At 42.3% G+C, this 17274-nt stretch overlaps 1 protein-coding gene across 16 annotated transcripts in view; it reads left to right on the top strand.

Moving 5' to 3' along the window:
- Nucleotides 1–17274, top strand: part of Cdc14b (cell division cycle 14B) — a 71278-nt gene that overhangs the window by 51277 nt on the left and 2727 nt on the right. For 3 of the 16 annotated variants that reach the window (XR_777024.3, XR_002024813.2, XM_010607622.3), the window contains exon 13: nt 6984–7100. The exons of 3 other annotated variants lie outside the window; for them this stretch is intronic. Coding sequence is in view for 10 of the 13 variants with exons in the window: in XM_010607622.3 (XP_010605924.1) it covers nt 6984–7100 (117 nt within the window). In the remaining 3 variants the exon portion in view is untranslated. Of the gene's footprint in view, nt 1–2303; nt 2431–2515; nt 2662–6983; nt 7101–11336; nt 11606–11866; nt 14199–17274 lie in introns of those variants that run through there. 10 more of the 16 variants (XM_010607621.3, XM_033756501.1, XM_010607632.3 and 7 more) reach the window with 10 other exon arrangements.

Below are 17274 nucleotides of genomic sequence, written 5' to 3' on the forward strand. Positions count from 1 at the left end.
TTTTTTTTTTTTTTTTTTTTTTTGGAGAAAGGGTCTCCCTGAGTATATCAGGCTAGCCTTTAACTCAGATTGGCCTTGAACTTGGGGAGATCCTCATGCCTCGGCCTCCTGAGTGCTGGGTTTACAGTCATGCACCACCACATCCAGCTAAATTTTTTCTAATTTTGTAGTTAGTGAATTAATATAAAGAGCCTGAGTCTCTCAGAAGGATCAAAGGCCCCTCTGGGCCTCAGCATTTTGGTTACACCTCCTTTACTTTCCCAAACCTTCTTTGCTATATCTTTTAAAGCTCTGATTTGTGACTCTTTTGGTCCTTGAAGAGGAAGTCCACTGGAGGCCTCCTTTCTCTCCCTGCCTGGCGTTTTGTTGGTATTTTAGAAACAAAAGGCCCTGAGAGTGTTTGATAGAAGCTTGGGTCAAGAAATCTAAATTCAAATTCTGCCTCCCCATTTTAATTCATTTATTACTGTGGACAGGTTTTGCTTTGAGAATAGTCTTAGGATAATGCTTGAAAGAAATAATGTTAATAAGAAATAAGTTTTGGTGATAGTGGAGCACTTGAACCCAGAGCCTTCACACTGAGCTATTATTATTATTTTACATTTTATTTTATTTTTGGTACTCAGGACTTTGTGCTTGTGAGGCAGTTGGGGAAACCACTGAGCTAAATCCCTGGCTAGACATTTTTTTAAGAGAGGATCTCAATAAGTTGAGCTGCCTGGACTGGGCTCAGATGTCACCCTTCTGCGTCAGCCTCCTGGAGTGCTGGGATGTCACCCCGACTGCTTGGTAGTCTTGCTGATCCAAGGAGAAAGTTATGGTACTTCCAGTATTCCAGTTATTAGTTTCTCCTTATTTGTGGGAGAAGTAAAGTTGTTAGAAACACTAAATCATGTAGCTCTATCTCATTGGTCTGATCTTCTGGCCTTGATGGCAAGTATATTGTCTGTGCTTAACATTGATGAGATATGTTTATAATTTGAGCAGAGCTGCCTGTCTGTAAGTGTGCTGCTAAGTTTGTTAGAATTAAATGGTAGCATTTTATTGATTTATTTTTTAATTTTTTTTGGTACTGGGAATCAAACCTGGGTCCTTGCACTTGCGAAGCAGGCACTAGAACCACTGAGCTAAATCCCTGGCCCTGTTAGAATTAAATGAAAGCATGCATGAAGAATCTAGCTGTGCCTTCATGGTATTGAGGTAGAAATAGAGATAATATTTACCCTAGAGTTCTCTTAGCAGGCAGTAGAGATGTGTATACTGTAGCAGTGTAAAATAGTTCTTATGCTATGAGCTGTACAAAAATTTACAATGTGTGCACTTAGACATTCACACCATTCTAAGATAGCTAATCAGTGACTGCAAGTGAAGGTTGGGATGGCTAGAGAGTTCTCTAGTGTTCTTAGACTATTCTGTTCTGTTTAAATGTTAGCATAAATTTTTTTTGTTTTGTTTTGTTTTGTTTTGTTTTTTTGAGACAGGGTTTCACTATGTAGTTTAGACTGCCCTGGAATTCACTGTGTAGCCCAGGCTGGTCTCAAACTCACAGTGATCCTCCTGCCTCAGCCTCCCGAGTGCTGGGATTATAGGTGTGCGCCACCACGCCCAGCTAGTAGTTTTGTTATTTGAGGGAAACATTAAGTGAATTTAGGTATTACTTGGGGTCCACTCTTTACTATAATCCCTTTCCACCATATAGAATGCCTAACACAGAACTTGCAGTGATGTCAATGACAGGGTCAAGAAAAAAGTTGATCCAGTAGCCAGACCAGGCATGTTCAGCTCAATCTGCCCAGGACTTTGCTGCACACAGCAAACAAATGCTCATTAGAACCTGTGTGTCTGCTTGCCAGTGTGACCAGGAGCTGCTGCCCTTCCAGTTGTTAGGAGCGTCCTTCCTCCTGGTAGGACCCAGCCCTCTGGAAGGAGAAGCAACAAACTCAGGGCCAGCTTGGATCACATGACACAGACGGCCAAGGAGAAATCTATGACAGAAAAGGGAAATCTGTCATCCAGGTTGAGTGAGCTTCTGTAACCCATGTTGGCAAGTGTGTAATTTGCCTAAGCTGGACAATTTAGCTTGAGTTACAATTCTGTTGAAATGAGCTCATTTCTATGTTCATTCATAATTCTGCCTCCTTTGTTCATCTTAAATAGTCCCGGGTTTTTTTCCATGTGACTTAGTTTAGTTTTTCTGTGTGTACCTATTTATTTGCACTTTAACTGTGACTGATTTCAGTATCGTGAAGTTAACATAGGGCAGGTATCTAACGAAAGATTGAGTCTAAACTTTTGTTCCCAAGTGTCAAGCCTGGTGAAACGGAAGACAACACTTTTTGTCAACAAAAGATGACAAAACTCCATCCTTGCCCCCATCCTGGTTGCATCCCAGTTGCTGTTTTGAGCCTTTACGGCGCCTGAAACTCCCAGGTGGCTTGATGTATGTATTTATTTGTTATGTTATTTGCTTCGGTTTCCCAATTTGAACATCTCTTCTTCCCCTCACCCCTTCCAGATGCCCCCTAGCTGTGCTGGCCTCTGCACTGGGTAGCGTTGCCATGTGGTGGATTGTGTGTGACTACATCCTCCCCATCCTGCTCTTCTGTCTCGATGGTTTCAGAGCACGGTAGCCATCAGGACCCTTGGGCAGATAGCTGCTGTGTAAGTGTCCCATTCCGTTTCTCTCCTGTCCCTCACTCTGGTGTCCTCTCTGGTCCTTGTGCATGTTCTCTCCTTGTCAGCTCTCCTGGCTTTGTTGGTTCACCTGTTTTCTGAGGTCCTTTTTCTGAATACTTTTAACATATTTTGAAATAGCCATTTATAAATAAAGACATTAAAATAGTTTCTTTTTCCTATCAAAAATACTTAATTTGTTTGGGATATTTGGGAGGGTTTCCTTTTAGGCAGTTGGCTCTTTATATAGCCTCCATCTAGTCTTCTGTGTCTTGAATGTGTTCTCTCCAATCTAACCAAAAGAGAATTTTTTCCCATGGACCTACTTTTGGCAAAAGTTTGGCTTTGTAACTTTGAAGTCTAGTGAAAACTGTATCCTGGTTTCTGCCATCACAATAGCTGTCTCCTGAGTCTTCCTGTTCAGTGTGCAGAACCATCTCCTGGTTCCACTTCTCCCAGGCAGCAGCCTCCATATCTTGGTGTTAAGTGAGAACAGGAGGCCCAGAGCCTGGCCTGCTTGCTCCTATTACTGAGTTTCTCCTTGATATCTCTGGGCTCCACTTTTTTCCTTTCCCACAAATATCCAAAACATCTTTATTTGGCTAATGTAGACAAGTTCGTATTCTCTTCCATCACTCATCCTTGAAATGGAGGCCTTAAGCGCAAAGACATGTTCCTGCAGGAGAATGTGGTGAGCAGCTTCTGTATGGAGCACCAGAGCTAAAAGCCACAGAGGGAGGTGTCCCCCAGACCCTGCCCTTTCCTACCACCCACTTAGGTCTGGGCTGCATTCTTTATTTTCTGAAACTTTCTTGACTGATCTTTCAAAAATGTCTTTTCTTGCCCAAGCTTGGACTTGGAAATTATAAAAGAATGCAGAAGTTCCTTCTAGGATCTCTTCCAAAGTAAAATTCCATTGCAGCTAACTCTGGTACTTTGTGGTTTCAGTGAGTGTTTTCATATGTCTAACAAAGGTTTAGGAAACAGTTTCTATTCTTCAAAAGTAAACAAAACCATTTAACACATTTTTATTTGTAATATTTTGTTGAATATTTTTAAAACAAATTTATGTACTTACATAAGCATATTTTGATATAATCTCAGGGCTTTTTGCCTTTATTTTCTTAGTAAGCTTCAGGTACTACTTATTTTGAGTGAAGAACATCATTCAAAGATTTATTGTTGTTTCCATTTTAGTCCAAGGGGCAAAGATATTCTGAATGGGTGGAGTCATTGCTAATAATACTTATTACTGTTTGCTGTTACATTTCAAGACTTAAAATATTGCTTGACTGCTTTTTTTATTTTTTATTTTTTTAGTACTGGGGATTGAATCCAGGGAACATCCCCCGCCCTTTTATTTTCTGTTTTGAGACAAGATCTCACTAACTTTCCCAGGCAGGACTTGAACTTTGCATTCTGCTTTAGCCTCCCAGCATGCTGGGGTTACAGGCCCGTACTGCCATACCTGGGTCAGCATGCCTTTGGCTTTGGGCTTCTAGCAGTTACAGTGCTGCTGACCAGGGTAATCTTTGTAGTCTCCACCTCTCCAGATAAGGTGGAGTGCTCATGTTCCCTGGTTGTCATTGATCTCGAGGACCAGGGGAGGGACCTTGTTGGGTGGTGCTATTGATTACTCCCGCTCTTTGCTCAGCCTCTGGAAAGTTGCCTCTGGAAGCTGCAGGGCCTCAGGCTATGCAACCAAAGGCTCTGTGATGGTGGTACCCACATTGCTAGTATATAGTTATTCTGAGGGACTCTTTTGGAACTGCACATTCAAGAATTTTGTACCTTGCTAGGTGAGACTCCTGGCTTTTTGGTTTTCACTTTGCCATGTGCCCTACTTTGCAGATGTCACTGTATCCAAACAGAGCACTGCAGCTCCCTGGGGGTGTGGTTGGGACTAAAGAGAGGAGGAAAACATGTGTCCTGAACATTTTCTGGGAGGAAGCACTGGGAGGTTTGTACACAGATCCTCTTGGGGACAGGGGGACCTGCTGTGCTTGGCTGGCAAACTCAGCCTTGTCTGTAGCCACTTGCGGATTGTTATTGGTTAATATGTTAGTGTAGTTGCTGGGGGTCTCCCCGCTGTGGTCATTAATGGATAACAGATGTGGTACCTGCTCTGTTATCGTTATAAATACAGTACTTGAGTCTTCCCAGGTACAGCTAATACAGCCTAAATTTCTGTCATTCCTTTAGTTTCAAAGTTCCACAGAAATTACTAGCTACTATTACCAAATTATTTCATCTGTTTATGTTTTTTTGTTTTGTTTTTTGGTACTGGGGCTCGAACTTGGGACCTTGCACTTACGAGGCAGGCAGCGGCACCACTAAGCTAAATTCCCAGCTCAGTTTATGCTTATTTTAAGTGAAGTAAAAAATGGAGTGGTGATTTCTTGTTCTGAATAGTATGTAAACTTTTCAGTAATTTAAGAAATTAGTACTCAGATATTTTTAAACAAGCAGTGTATAGGTTTTGTTTTATAGTATGGATACTATTTATGCTTTTGGCCATCAGTGACCCCCCAATTATTTGAAAAGTAAGTGTAGTTTTTCAAAACGCCAGAGAAGTCTTATCTTCTCTGTTTGTAAGGAGTATCTAAGGCAGTGCTGGGCTTTGGAAGGCACTGGGGAAGCATCAAGTTTTTTGTTATCTTTCTTTATGCAAAATTCTAGATTCATTTCCTTAATAGACACAAAAAGATATTTCCTCCTCACTTTATATAATCAGAATTTTTAGCAGTTGAACAGGAGGAACAACTTCTGATGCTCTTTAGCCTAATGTAGTGTAACTGTGGTTGACAATTGCATATTTCAGATTAGCTAGGACAGGATGTTGAATGTTCCCAGTGCAAAAAAAAAAAAAGGGTAAATATGCTCTTACCCTAATCTGATTGTTACCCACTGTGTGCATTTATGGAAATGTCTCCCTGTACCCCATAAATCTGTGTAATTATGTGTCTGTTAACTTTTTAAGTCATTTTTTAAAAAGAGCTTTTTAGTAATGAATCCTTGTTCTAAGAAGCAGAATTCATAAGCCAGAGCATTGGTCCCTGGAACCCTATAACTATGTCCACATCGCCTGTTTCTGGTTAGGGTTTCAGCAAACAGACTGTGAGAAACACCAGTTCAGGCACTGGCTAATTGATCCAGGATTAGATTGTCTCCAAGAGGTCCAGGGCTGGTTTCCCAAGCCTTCAAAATCCTGCAGGAGCTGATGTGTACCCCTTGTCCCCAAACAATCCCCAAACAGTCTGAAGCCACTGAGTGATGTGCTTTGGTTTGAGCAATGCCATGATGGCAGGACTTCAGGAACCTTTCCCACATTGAAAGATCTGGCGTTTGTCCTGAACCACTCTGCTGGTGACAGTCTTGTGACTCATGATCCATGGCCACTTTCTATTTTATTCTTAACCAGCCAGGATCTTGCAGGTTGTTAATGGGCATCTCGTCCTTAGGTTGGAATACAAAAGCAGAAAGTATTTCTTAGTATTTTCTCTTCGAGATAGGTAAAATGTTGATACAAATAAATGAGTGTATATGCAGCTCAACTTTTCAATTAAATCTTTTGATGTGTTCTGCTGTTCTTCTATGACAATTTAATGAAGCAAAAGCAAACACCCTCCACTTAAGAACAGGGCACTCTCTATGGCCTGCCTGATTCGTATATTGGCCTTCTGGGCAATCTGCTGTCACAGGAGGATTTTTAGAGTTTAAGGCAAATTTCACAACATTTAAGTGATCTCACTTCTATTTTAATGATACTTAAGCATTTAGTAAATAGTCACAATCCAGGACAAACATGATTTTGCTTCACCATGTTTTAAAAACTTGAAATAATGTATAAAGTTTTAATTTATATAATATTTATCATATAGATGTTCAGCTCTGACCAGTGAATGTTGTGTAGCTAGTTCCTAAGTTTGTATTCATGTCCTCTGGACTATTTGGCTTCCGACTTGTTTGTATGACTAGAAATCAGAATCTCCTTTTTCAGATTTGTTTGACTGATGGATTTCTTTGGCATTTGAAGTGCTTATAATGGCAAGTTACTTCATTTCCAAATGTAAAGCACCCTGGTTATCTTTGTGTAACCTTCAAGGAGAAACGAGATGCTTCATTTCAAATATTCTTGGCCTAAAACAATGTGTTTGATTTTTTTTTACCCCCCGGCAAATATGTTTATGGAAAATCCTGTCAATTCACAGTAAAACAATTTGCACTAAAGGGCAAAAATCCCTTCCTCTGTCAAGTATTTGAAAGTTATTTCAGTGCATATAATCTTATTTTTTTCCAACTATTTTCAGAGTAATTCTTCAGTCCAGTGTTCAGAGCTGTAAAACATCTGAACCTAACCTTTCTGGCAGTGCAGGCATTACTAAAAGAACCACCAGATCTGCTTCGAAGAAAAGCAGTTTTAAAAGGTGAGAAAAGAATCCTGTTCTGAAAAATTCCAAGCATTGGTTTCTAACTTAACCTTTTAGAGACTCAAAAGAAGATAGGAGAAAGGATCATCCCTGCAATGGGAAATAATCAGATGTGTTTTATATGATGTGTTTGTCATCTATGAAAATCTGGACCACTTGAACGTAGGCTTTTTTTTTTTTTTTTTTTCATTCACAGGAAATTCATAACACTGTAGTCTCTGGGTCATGATATGGAAAAGCTGAGGATGTTGTTTTTGTAACTTTACATTAAGAATTTCCAGGCTGGGGATTTAGCTCAGTGGCACCACGCCTGCCTCAAAAGCGCAAGGTTCTGTGTTTGATCCCTGGTACCAAAAAAAAAAGAATTTCCAAAGCTTTCTATCAGGGCTTGGAGGAACACTTCTGTCTGTGTACAGGATACAGTGTCATTGTGCAATTAGCTACACATTAAGTGTGATCTTGAAACACACTTTCTGAGGTCCTTTTTGGGTTCCCTCTTGACTTTGTGGCTCTTTGTCATCTTGGCTACAGCACTCACCAAAGGTCTCTTTCACTTTTGTCCCAGTGTGTCTCACATCCTTTGCTAAGTACAGGCTCTGATAAGAAGTGGGCCCATCCTGAGACCAGGCCAGTGGCTTGATGTTGTCTCTGGGCATTTGTCATGACACTTAATCTTTTTTTGGCACCGGGGATCGAACTTTGACCCTTGTGCTTGCAAGGCAGGCGGTGGCACCACTGAGCTAAATCCCCAGCCAACACTTAATTTTTAAAATATTCCCCAAACAGGTCCCTTGTTAGGCAAGTAGGTCATGCACTTTCTTGGTGTCCCAGGTATGGAGGATGCACGTCATTTAGTGTAGTGGTGATTTTGTGCTTGTGGCAAGAAGAGCTCTTATAATAGTATATGCAGCCTGCAGGTAATCAGAACCAGACTTTCCAGTGTCCTCAACTGTCCTCCTAGCTTCTTTTCTACTTTCCAGCTCCTGCATGCTGGAGGCTTTAGGCCCAAGTGCTTTATCCCAGTGCTGAGTTAGTCCCCATGATGTCCTATAGCAGCTGCTGCTTGGCATTCTGGGGATTCACTGCTCTCCTTCTTCTCTGCTGAGTATTCTGTGAAATTTTACTGTGTAGTTAGAGACTCCCACGAGAAGGGGATGTGCCCAGCCTGAGTATTTGAAAATTGTTAAGTGCAGACTCATGATTTTAGGATCTTAAATTTTTATTAGAAATATATCAAATGTCCTTGCTCATTTTACTGTCTGATTCCACTTGACAAGAAAATTAGAATGATACCAACAAGAGGCCAAAGATTTACATATGCACTGAGATGTAATATCTGTTATTTATGACAGAGAGAAACAGGCAGTAGACTGGAGAGTGTTTGAGGAACTGTGGTTTTATTTTTGGTGTTGCTGAGGATGCAATCCAGGACCTTGTACACAGGAGGAAAGCATGCATTACAGAGCCATCCTCAGCCTGAATCCAGTTTTTTAAAAAAGTATCATGACCTGGATAAAGGTTCTTTGAAAAATAAGCGAAAAAAGCTAGCTACACATTGAAATTCTGAGGTGTATTATCTTAATTTTGTAAGTGTGATTTACACTATATAGAGAGAAGTGTAGAGCAATATGAATGTTTACAGATATGTAAACAATATACGTAGAAAAATAAGACAAAGGAAAAAGGTCACATACTACTAATGTTCCTCTGATTGGTAGGACAGTTGGGGAATATTTTTTCTTTTTTGTCACTTTTTATTTTCTAACTTTTCTATAGTTAAAGGTAGAAAGTGGAATGTTTTAACTCTGATACTTCTAGGTGATCAAACTATCAGAAGTTGAAAAACATGCTGTTGGTATTCGGACATTCTGACATGCTTCAGGTGGACTTGCTTTTTCTAGGTTTTAGGACTCAGGCCTCCATTACAGCTAGCGGGCTTGCACTCTTAATTTGCCTTTTTCTCTTTTGGATTGGACTTTTTTAGGTTATAAAGGAGTAGTATCCAGGCGGCCAGACCAAGCTAGCCAAGTCCCACCTTGTTCCTATGAGGAAGCTGTCCATGCCCTAGTCTTTCTGTCTAGGTCTGCTTTGTGTCATTTTGAGTGATCTCCACTGTGCTTTTCAGAGTGTGGTTCCTGATTGCAGTGAGCATCTGCCTCGGACCCTGGCCAAGATGCTTTTTAAGGGCTCTAAAGTAGGTTTTAGATGGAATAAGATAGGCTAAATGGTGAATTGGCCCCCAAAACAGTTTCCTGGAATTTAGGACAGTGCTGAAAAACAAAAAACTTCTTCTCTGTTCATAAGTATATGTAGAGAGGCAAAGGGAGAATTCTTTGGGTTTCACACACAGTTCACTTAGCCACCTTCCTCTGTGCAGGTTTTTGTGGTTGACTTGGTGTATTACTTAGTACTGCAGCTTATAAAAGAAAGGCAGACAGATTATGTGCTGTATCCCACCACCTGCTTCTAAAAACAAACAGGAACCGAAGGCAGCCATGCTGTATATAGCCTGGAGTGTTGGTTCCACCAGATATTACTCAGTTTTTTTGGAAGGTAATGCAGGAATTAACTATCAGTACATAATGAGATTCAGAGAAAGATAGTATGAGCTACGATTGTTGAGTAACTCTAAGGTCCTAAATTGACACCTTTTCTTTAAACAGCATTCCCCACCTCTATGGGGCCTACCTCTGTGTGTACCTGGAAGGGAAACTTCTGGGAGCCATGTCAGGCCTGAGGGTCACCCAGCCTCACAGGGAGGGGAGGCCTCTGTTTCAGGTCCAGTCATCAGCACATCGCCACTCGGTGTGGAGGACTGCTTGGCTCTCTGCTCACATCCTCATCTGTTCTTCGGGGATGAAGACCAGAAAAACCCCGCCCCCACCCTCAGTTGGCACTGAATTGGCTCCCCTGACCTTGACAGTTTGAGATTTCTTTAGCTTTGGAGAATCCCTACCCCACCCCGTTGAAAGAGCAGTTATTGGCAGGGGAGTACTGTGCCTTAAACGTTTGCTGTTAGGAAAGAAATACCAACATATTTCTCAAGGCAGTGTCCTCTGGACATAAGTGCAGTGCATGGTCTGGGCAGTCAGGTGAGTGGGTCCTTAGTGTCGATTAGGAGTGTGTGCCACCTTCTTTCCTTTCTCAAGTCCACGGAGCAGGGAATTCATGGGCTTCCGTACCTCCCACCTCCTGTGAAGTCTCAGACCTTGTAACCTTTCTCCCACGATGGGCCCTGACGGACACAGGCCTTGCAGCTGCCCACCTGCTACTGTCACCTTATACATCCCCAGTATTCCCCTAAGTGTATGTTAAGTGCACGTTTCTGGAAGCTTCTGCCGTTTCTTTGGGGGCAGTCTTTTTAAATCATTTCACCCCATTTTCTAATTTGTGTGAGTTTTTTATTTCAAGTTACATCTTTGGGAGCCATCACTCTGCTCTGCTGCCAAAGCAACCTCCTGTCCGTGGCTCCAGGGTGTTCAGTACCTAATTATTCGTGTTGTAGAGAAGAGATGCTCAGGTTCTTTATTTTGCCTCTCAAGCCTCACATGAGCCCTTTAGCTAGAGGGAGCTATATTTACTTCCTTGATTTGTTTACATCCCTTCTACAAAGGTCGTGGCCATCACACTGCTCCTGCGTCTTCGTCTTGGAGTAGCAGATCTTGGTGCCTGCTCTCCCATTTGTGGCTCTCGTGTTTTTTGCTCTTGCCATGTCTCCAGAAGTTTTTCAGTGTAGGGTCCTGGCATGTTCTCAGTACTTTGTAAAATGGTGGTTCCCTCTGATCTTTTAAAATATTAATTCATGTCCCTTTGAAATTCCAGGTATTTTCTCACTTGCCTCTGCCGGCTGACCTGAGCATTTTAAACTCAGTATTCCTTTGGGTCTCTGCTTGAGGCAAACCAGCCTCCGTCATGTAGGCGCATCCTCTCACCTCCAGGTTGAAGTGGTTTTCCTGACTCTTGGTTCCGCTTTGTTTTCCTCTGAAAGTTGCTTTTGAGTTGAAAGTTTCAAAGGACACTTTGGAGAGGGAATGGGGGGTGAGAAGCAGAGTCCTTGGGTCCCTGTCTGTGACCCCTAGGGGATCCCCTCAGAGACATGCTCCTGTCTGAGGAAGGGGGACCTGGCAGAGCTGGAACCTGCTTGAGTTGCTGGAGCCTTTTCGTGACCAAGCCCTGGCTTTGACACCATCTGGTAACCCGTCTCATCTTCTCCTTGTTTCCACTTTCCCGCAGCCTGGTTCCTCAGAGGGAAAGAAGGAAAAGGAGTGCTTTGCAGCAGATGCCCTTGGTGGCATTATGGTACTGGCCTTGCTCTGCTGCCCTTGCCCGCCTATCTTTATTTTTATTTCTTTTCTATTTGTTTTTCTTTTTTAGTTTTTTGCAGAATTGAACCTTTTTCTACTTTGCCTTTCTCTCCTGTTTATCTTTACTTTATGGTTGATATTTTACTGTCTTTTCCAAAGTTTTGTCATTTAAAAAATTATACAGCTGGGCCTGGTGGTGCACGCCTGTAATCCCAGCACTTGGGAGGCTGAGGCAGGAGGATTGCCATGAATTGGAGGCCAGCCTGGGCTACATAGAGAGTTCAAGGTCAGCCTGAACTACATAGCGAGACCCTGTCTCAAAAAAAATTATACAAAATATGTATCTTTAGCATGTCAATATTTTTATTACGTTGTCTTCCTCGTCTGTGATTACTATCTCTCAAACATTTTCAAACGTTCATGGTAAAAATCGTTTTTTTTTTTCTTCTTTCTCCTCAGTCCCTCCATTTCAAGGACCAAAACAGTTTTGCGTTAAGTAAAAACTTGTGACCAGAACTGAAGAAAGATTCTAGGAACAGAAACTCTTAACAGGACCTAGCAGTGTATTTGAGAACAAAACAAATTGCAAAAGCCTTAGTTGCTTCCACCTAAGAAATTTATTCACTGAAGAAAACATCTGCTGGAGTCAGTAGCTCCCTGAGTTGGGTGTAACAGAAGACTTGAAGGGCCCAACTTGCCATATTTGCAGAATCATCTCAAGCTGAAGGAGGAAATGGTAGTGTGATTTAGTCTCAGGTGTAAATACCATAGCCCGCTGCCATCTGGAGAGATGATAAGTTCAGTGGTCCATATGTGTCCCCACAGTGGCAGTTGTGCTCTCTGCTGGCATTCAGAAGAGCTGAGGATCTGATGGAGGTTTCGTACATATTTATTTTCTGTTCACCCTATGACCCTCTGTGGAAAATTTTAAAGGTAAACCAGGCTTTACTGAAACGGTACTTCCTGTCATCGGACACTTTTGGGTTTCATGTCTTTGATCTTTGTGAAACTGTTGTCATGTTTACTCTGTGAAGTACCCAAGCTGCTTGTCTTCCACCAAAGAGTGCTTTATGAACATGAATCTGTGAAGACCATGTGAAAACACTGCTGCATGCTGTAATGCCAAATGGTACTGTGCTCACCTCAGACTTGTCGGACAGTATTCATAGAAGCTTTAGAAGACTCCAGGGAAGAAACTGGTTTCAGAGTTGGAAGATTCTTGCCAAGCCCTTCCTTTCTCATCACTTAGGGACTACAAAATAGCAAGGCTGTGCATTATTGGATTGCTAGTCATACAGAGTCAAGTCAGATTGCCTGCATGCATGGGGGGCAGCTGCCCATTGTTGGTTTTTACCCTTTGCAGGAGCAATCCCATATAACGGTAGCTTTAAAAACAAAAATGTTAACATTTGTTTTAGAATCTTTCTCTGTAACACTGTGGATTTTTTTTCTTTTGTGATCATTCTAGGGCCATTCATATACTCTGATTTCACTGATGATGACTTGCTTTTGGATTTTGGTTTGTAGTAAGAGTGAACTACTCACTGTTGCCTTTGGTTAGGGAATCCAACAAGTAACTTTTTGCAGTGTGCCTTCTCCCCTCCCCGTTCCTGAAACACAGCAGGGCTGTAACATAAGCAATCACAAAACAGTTTATCTGCTGCTAAAAACAAAAACCAAGGTCCGTAATTAAAGACTGTTTTGCTGATTCCCTTATTCCTGCTATCCAGGGCCATCCTAGGAAGGCATGTCCCATTTTACAGGAGCCAGGCAGTAGAGGGCAGAGACCAGATGAATGTAAGGGGGCTGAGATCTTGCTGATCAGGTGGCTCTTCTTGAAGTTGGAGCAGTGTAAAGTGTTTACCCAAGAAGGAATCATAAGACATGGTTCCCTGTTTGAGTATTGTACCCTTTGGGTGAAGTGTGACACTGATTGGCTTGGAGAGGGGCAGCTCTGACCAGCAGGCCATGTAAGTGGGACTGAACCAGCATTAAAACATTGGGGGCTGAATCCCAGGACATAGTAGTTTTCTAATCCTGGAAATGAATAGGCATAAGAGCTGAGTAGAAGGAGGAACATGCCACTTGCGGGAAGACAAAATGTTCACGCTGTGCCCAGGCATAAAATCCTAATTGTTAGGGCATCCTTCAGAGGTCTGCTGATCCATAGCTTGTGCGGGTGGGTGTGAAGACCTCACTGCCTTCTGAGCTGTGTGTGGCTTGGCTTTCTCTTAGGTTGGAGCAAGGAAGCACATCCCTGCTGTGGCCCCCTCCCCTCTCTGACCCATCCCAGTGAGTAAGCTGTGTGGTGTCTTGGCCAAGAGTTAAAATCTTTGGCCCTTAGTGATAACCACAGTGCTTTTTGGTTTTATAGATTGCCCTGTGTTGGCTGCTGAAGCTTCCAGCTAGAATTGTTATCACTGGGGTTCTTGTTAAATATCTCTAGGAAACTTGTAACTTGGTGAAGACTATTCCTTGGAGTAGGCAGATAGTCTGGGACAGCACTTCAGGTGAGTTGCTTAGCAACAGGGCTGAATTTACTGGGCATACACCTAGAACCTAGGAGTCTTGGAGTTTGACCGATGGAAAGTCCTTTGTAGTATGAGTAGGAGCAGACTCCCCACCAGCTGAAACCACAGAATACTCCACATCCTCTAGGACTCTGACTCAGTTATTACACATGACCCTGTTGCTTTGGGATACAAAACAGTGCCTGTCAGATGACAAGACTCCTTTAACTGAAGAACCTTAAATAGTATTGAAAGTCCACCCAAACCACTTCCAATGGAATTAAAATTAGAAATGAATATTTATAGGTGCCCTTGAAACTTTCTGGGGATTCAGAAAGTTCCAGGGAGGCAGGTTGACCTTCGAAGCAGGGCTCCTGGAAGTACAGAGGGTCCTCTGTAACACAACCAACAGCAGGGAAGAGCAATGGCAGGGAGCGGTGCCTCCTCCAGAGGTGGCCTTACTCAGCCAGTGTGGCTGCACCCCAGCCACACATGGCCCTGCCTGTGTCACAGTTTTCCAGGTGTAAACTTGATGCCCTTAAGCCAGCTCCACCACTCCATACCCCATCAGGGAGTGGTGTCTGCTTTTGGCTTGGGCCCAGATGCGTCTTAGCAGTGTCCCCAAGTGTTCTCTAGAGGCCATTGTGTTTGACTAGGTCTCCGGTTGTCTCGAGCCAGCCATCCTGGGGCTCCCCTTTGCTTGACTCGTCAACCTTGACGAATAACCAATGAGTCCGTTGGGTGTTTGTTCTAAGGGTAGCTTGGCTGTCCTTCATAATATATATATTTTTAAATTCTGACTGCACTTTGGAAAGGAGTGTTCATCAAAAACCACCTTAATCCATCTTTTATTTCTTTTATTTCTACTGAAATGCCCTGGTGAGGTTAGTTGCTGCTCTTCTCTCCTAAATCTTGAGTATTTTCCATGTTGCTAAGTGAAAATACTATAGATGTGTTTAAAAGACTGGATGATTCATCTATACTGTGTAGGAAATTACCTCCTTAATTACCCAGTGAAACTGTCAGCAGACTTGTTCATGGCATTAGAGTCCTGCAGTTTTAGATTAATAATTTGCAGACTTTTATCTAATGTGCACTCATGTACAGAATATTAAGTTTTAAAATAATTGAGTAATCAGTATTTGACCATTATCTTGATTTTTTATGAAAATGTATATTTCTAATCATATTTTTTAAAGCTGAGAGAACTGGTTGAATGTTTATTTTCATGAAGGTATTTTTAAGATAAAGCTTCATAATGGCCTGTAAGGTTTGCATATATGTGTAGTTTGATATATATTGTTGCATTTGAAAATCTTGTGTATTGTAACTGGTTTTATACAAAATATTAAATAGTGGCAGTTGTGTAATTACAATTGTAATTAAAAATATTAACTAAGCAGTCTTCAGTTTATTGTCCTCACTTATTGAGTGTGCTGAGTTATGCTAGGGCAGCAGTGAAATATAAAGCGGATGATAAATTCTTGATTAATATGCCAAGGCAACCATGGCAAGAGACCAGATTGGGTGACTTAAACAGCCTTTTATTTCCTCTCAGTTCTGGAAGACCAGCATCAGGGTGTTTGCAGGGTGGGCTGCAGGTGTTCACCTTCCAGCCCTCACGTGGCCTTTCCTCTTTGCCCACCTATCCCTAGTGTCACTCCGTGTCCTCATCTCATTAAGGACATTATGGCAGGATTGAATGGGCTCCCATCCTCATGGCCCCCTTTACCATCACCATTCTTTGAAGGTCCCAACTCCAGGTCCATTCCAGCCTGAAGCACAGGGCTTAGGGCTTTGGCATTTGAATTAGGGAATGGGGGGAATGGGAGTCAGACAGAGTGAGGGTCTCTCTTTTGCGGGGGTTACAGGGGATCGAACTCAGGACCTTGCACTTGTGAATCAGGCTACGGAACCACTGAGCTAAATTCCCAGCCCTCAGGTCTCTTCCTATAGGTCTCTCTGAAGCAGTTAATTTTGTATCAACTCAAATTCTTTGTCTCCCAAAATTGAGGACAAAGGAAAAATTTAGAGTGTTTATTAGAAATGATAATAAGGGAAAAAAGAAAACAAGCTAAGCCAGGAGGATCTCCGCAAGTTGGAGGCCAGCCTGGACTATATAGCAAGATCCTGCCTCAAAAAAAAGACTTTGTAGATACTTAAGCAGGTAAAAAAGTCTGATGGACCTTCTTTGTTTTTTGCCTTATATGTTGGGATTTGTTTCTCACCTTTTCTTTCTTTTTTTTTTTTTTTTTTTTTTTTTTATTACCGGGGATCAAACTTGGGTCCTTGCGATTGCGAGTTAGGCAGTGGAACCATGGAACCACTGAGCTAAATCCCCGGCCTGGGATTTGTTTTAAACGGGTAGCTTTACGGGGTTTTAAACAAATTATTTAGCTGGTTCACAGGAAACTTGCATTCAAAGGAAACTGGTTACTCTGCATTTTTAAGTTTTTCAAAGTCCAGCTCAGAGGTTACAGAGGGGCTGTCAACTAAATGTATCTTCCTGGAAGCCAAGGTTTTTATCTCCCTTGTTAACTAGCTTTTATCCTGCTTGTGTTTCCTTGAGCACTACAGTAAGGCTCCAGAATGTTCCAGAACATCATGCCGTGGGGGCCTGTAGGTCCTAGATTGTGGCACTCAGCTGCCAAGTCTACGCATGAAACATCTCATGCAAGCAGCTGGATGCCAACTTCCATGCTTGGTCTCTAAGGCCTCTCCTGGTCTCTGGCTGGGTGAGATCTGAGCACTTCACAGAGCCAGGATCTAGGATTTCAATTTTCTGAATTCTGTCCAGTTCTCCAAGGAGCTGGGCCTGGCTTCACAGCAGGATACAAATTTTCAAAGTCTAATCCTGTCTTGGCACCCCTATCCAGATTCCTGCTCTGATTCCCTTGCTATTGTGGAGAGCTGCTAGTCCCCTCTCCCCTGCAGGGTATCTGAAGCCCAGGTGCTTGACAAGGGCCCAGCCACCCCTCGAAGACAGTTCTGTGGAGGGCCAGCTTGGTGTCCTGTGTTTCAGAGCTGTGCAGTATCTGGCCCTATGGATTCCTGCTGTCCTGTGTGGAGCCACGCTGTCCCTTTCTCATCTTTTAATAAGTGTGCAGTCTGCTAATCCCCTCTGTTTCAGTTTGAGGAAAATGGAGACAAAAAGAATGCCCACTTTAGCAGTTTGAAAATTAATGAGCTCATTCATGCATGCAGAGTGCTTAAAACGGCACTTTGGGTACATAGCCATCAATAAATTTACATTTTAGGTAATTATCTCTAGACAATTAGGTAAAGACTTAGTTTACTAGCAGACAATGGCTACTCAGGATCTGATTTTTTTTTTTTTTTTCATTGAGTTTATTGGTA

Source organism: Fukomys damarensis, unplaced genomic scaffold (genome assembly GCF_012274545.1).
Source record: "Fukomys damarensis isolate Sample0158 unplaced genomic scaffold, DMR_v1.0_HiC HiC_scaffold_27, whole genome shotgun sequence".
Classification (NCBI taxonomy): Eukaryota; Metazoa; Chordata; class Mammalia; order Rodentia; family Bathyergidae; genus Fukomys; species Fukomys damarensis.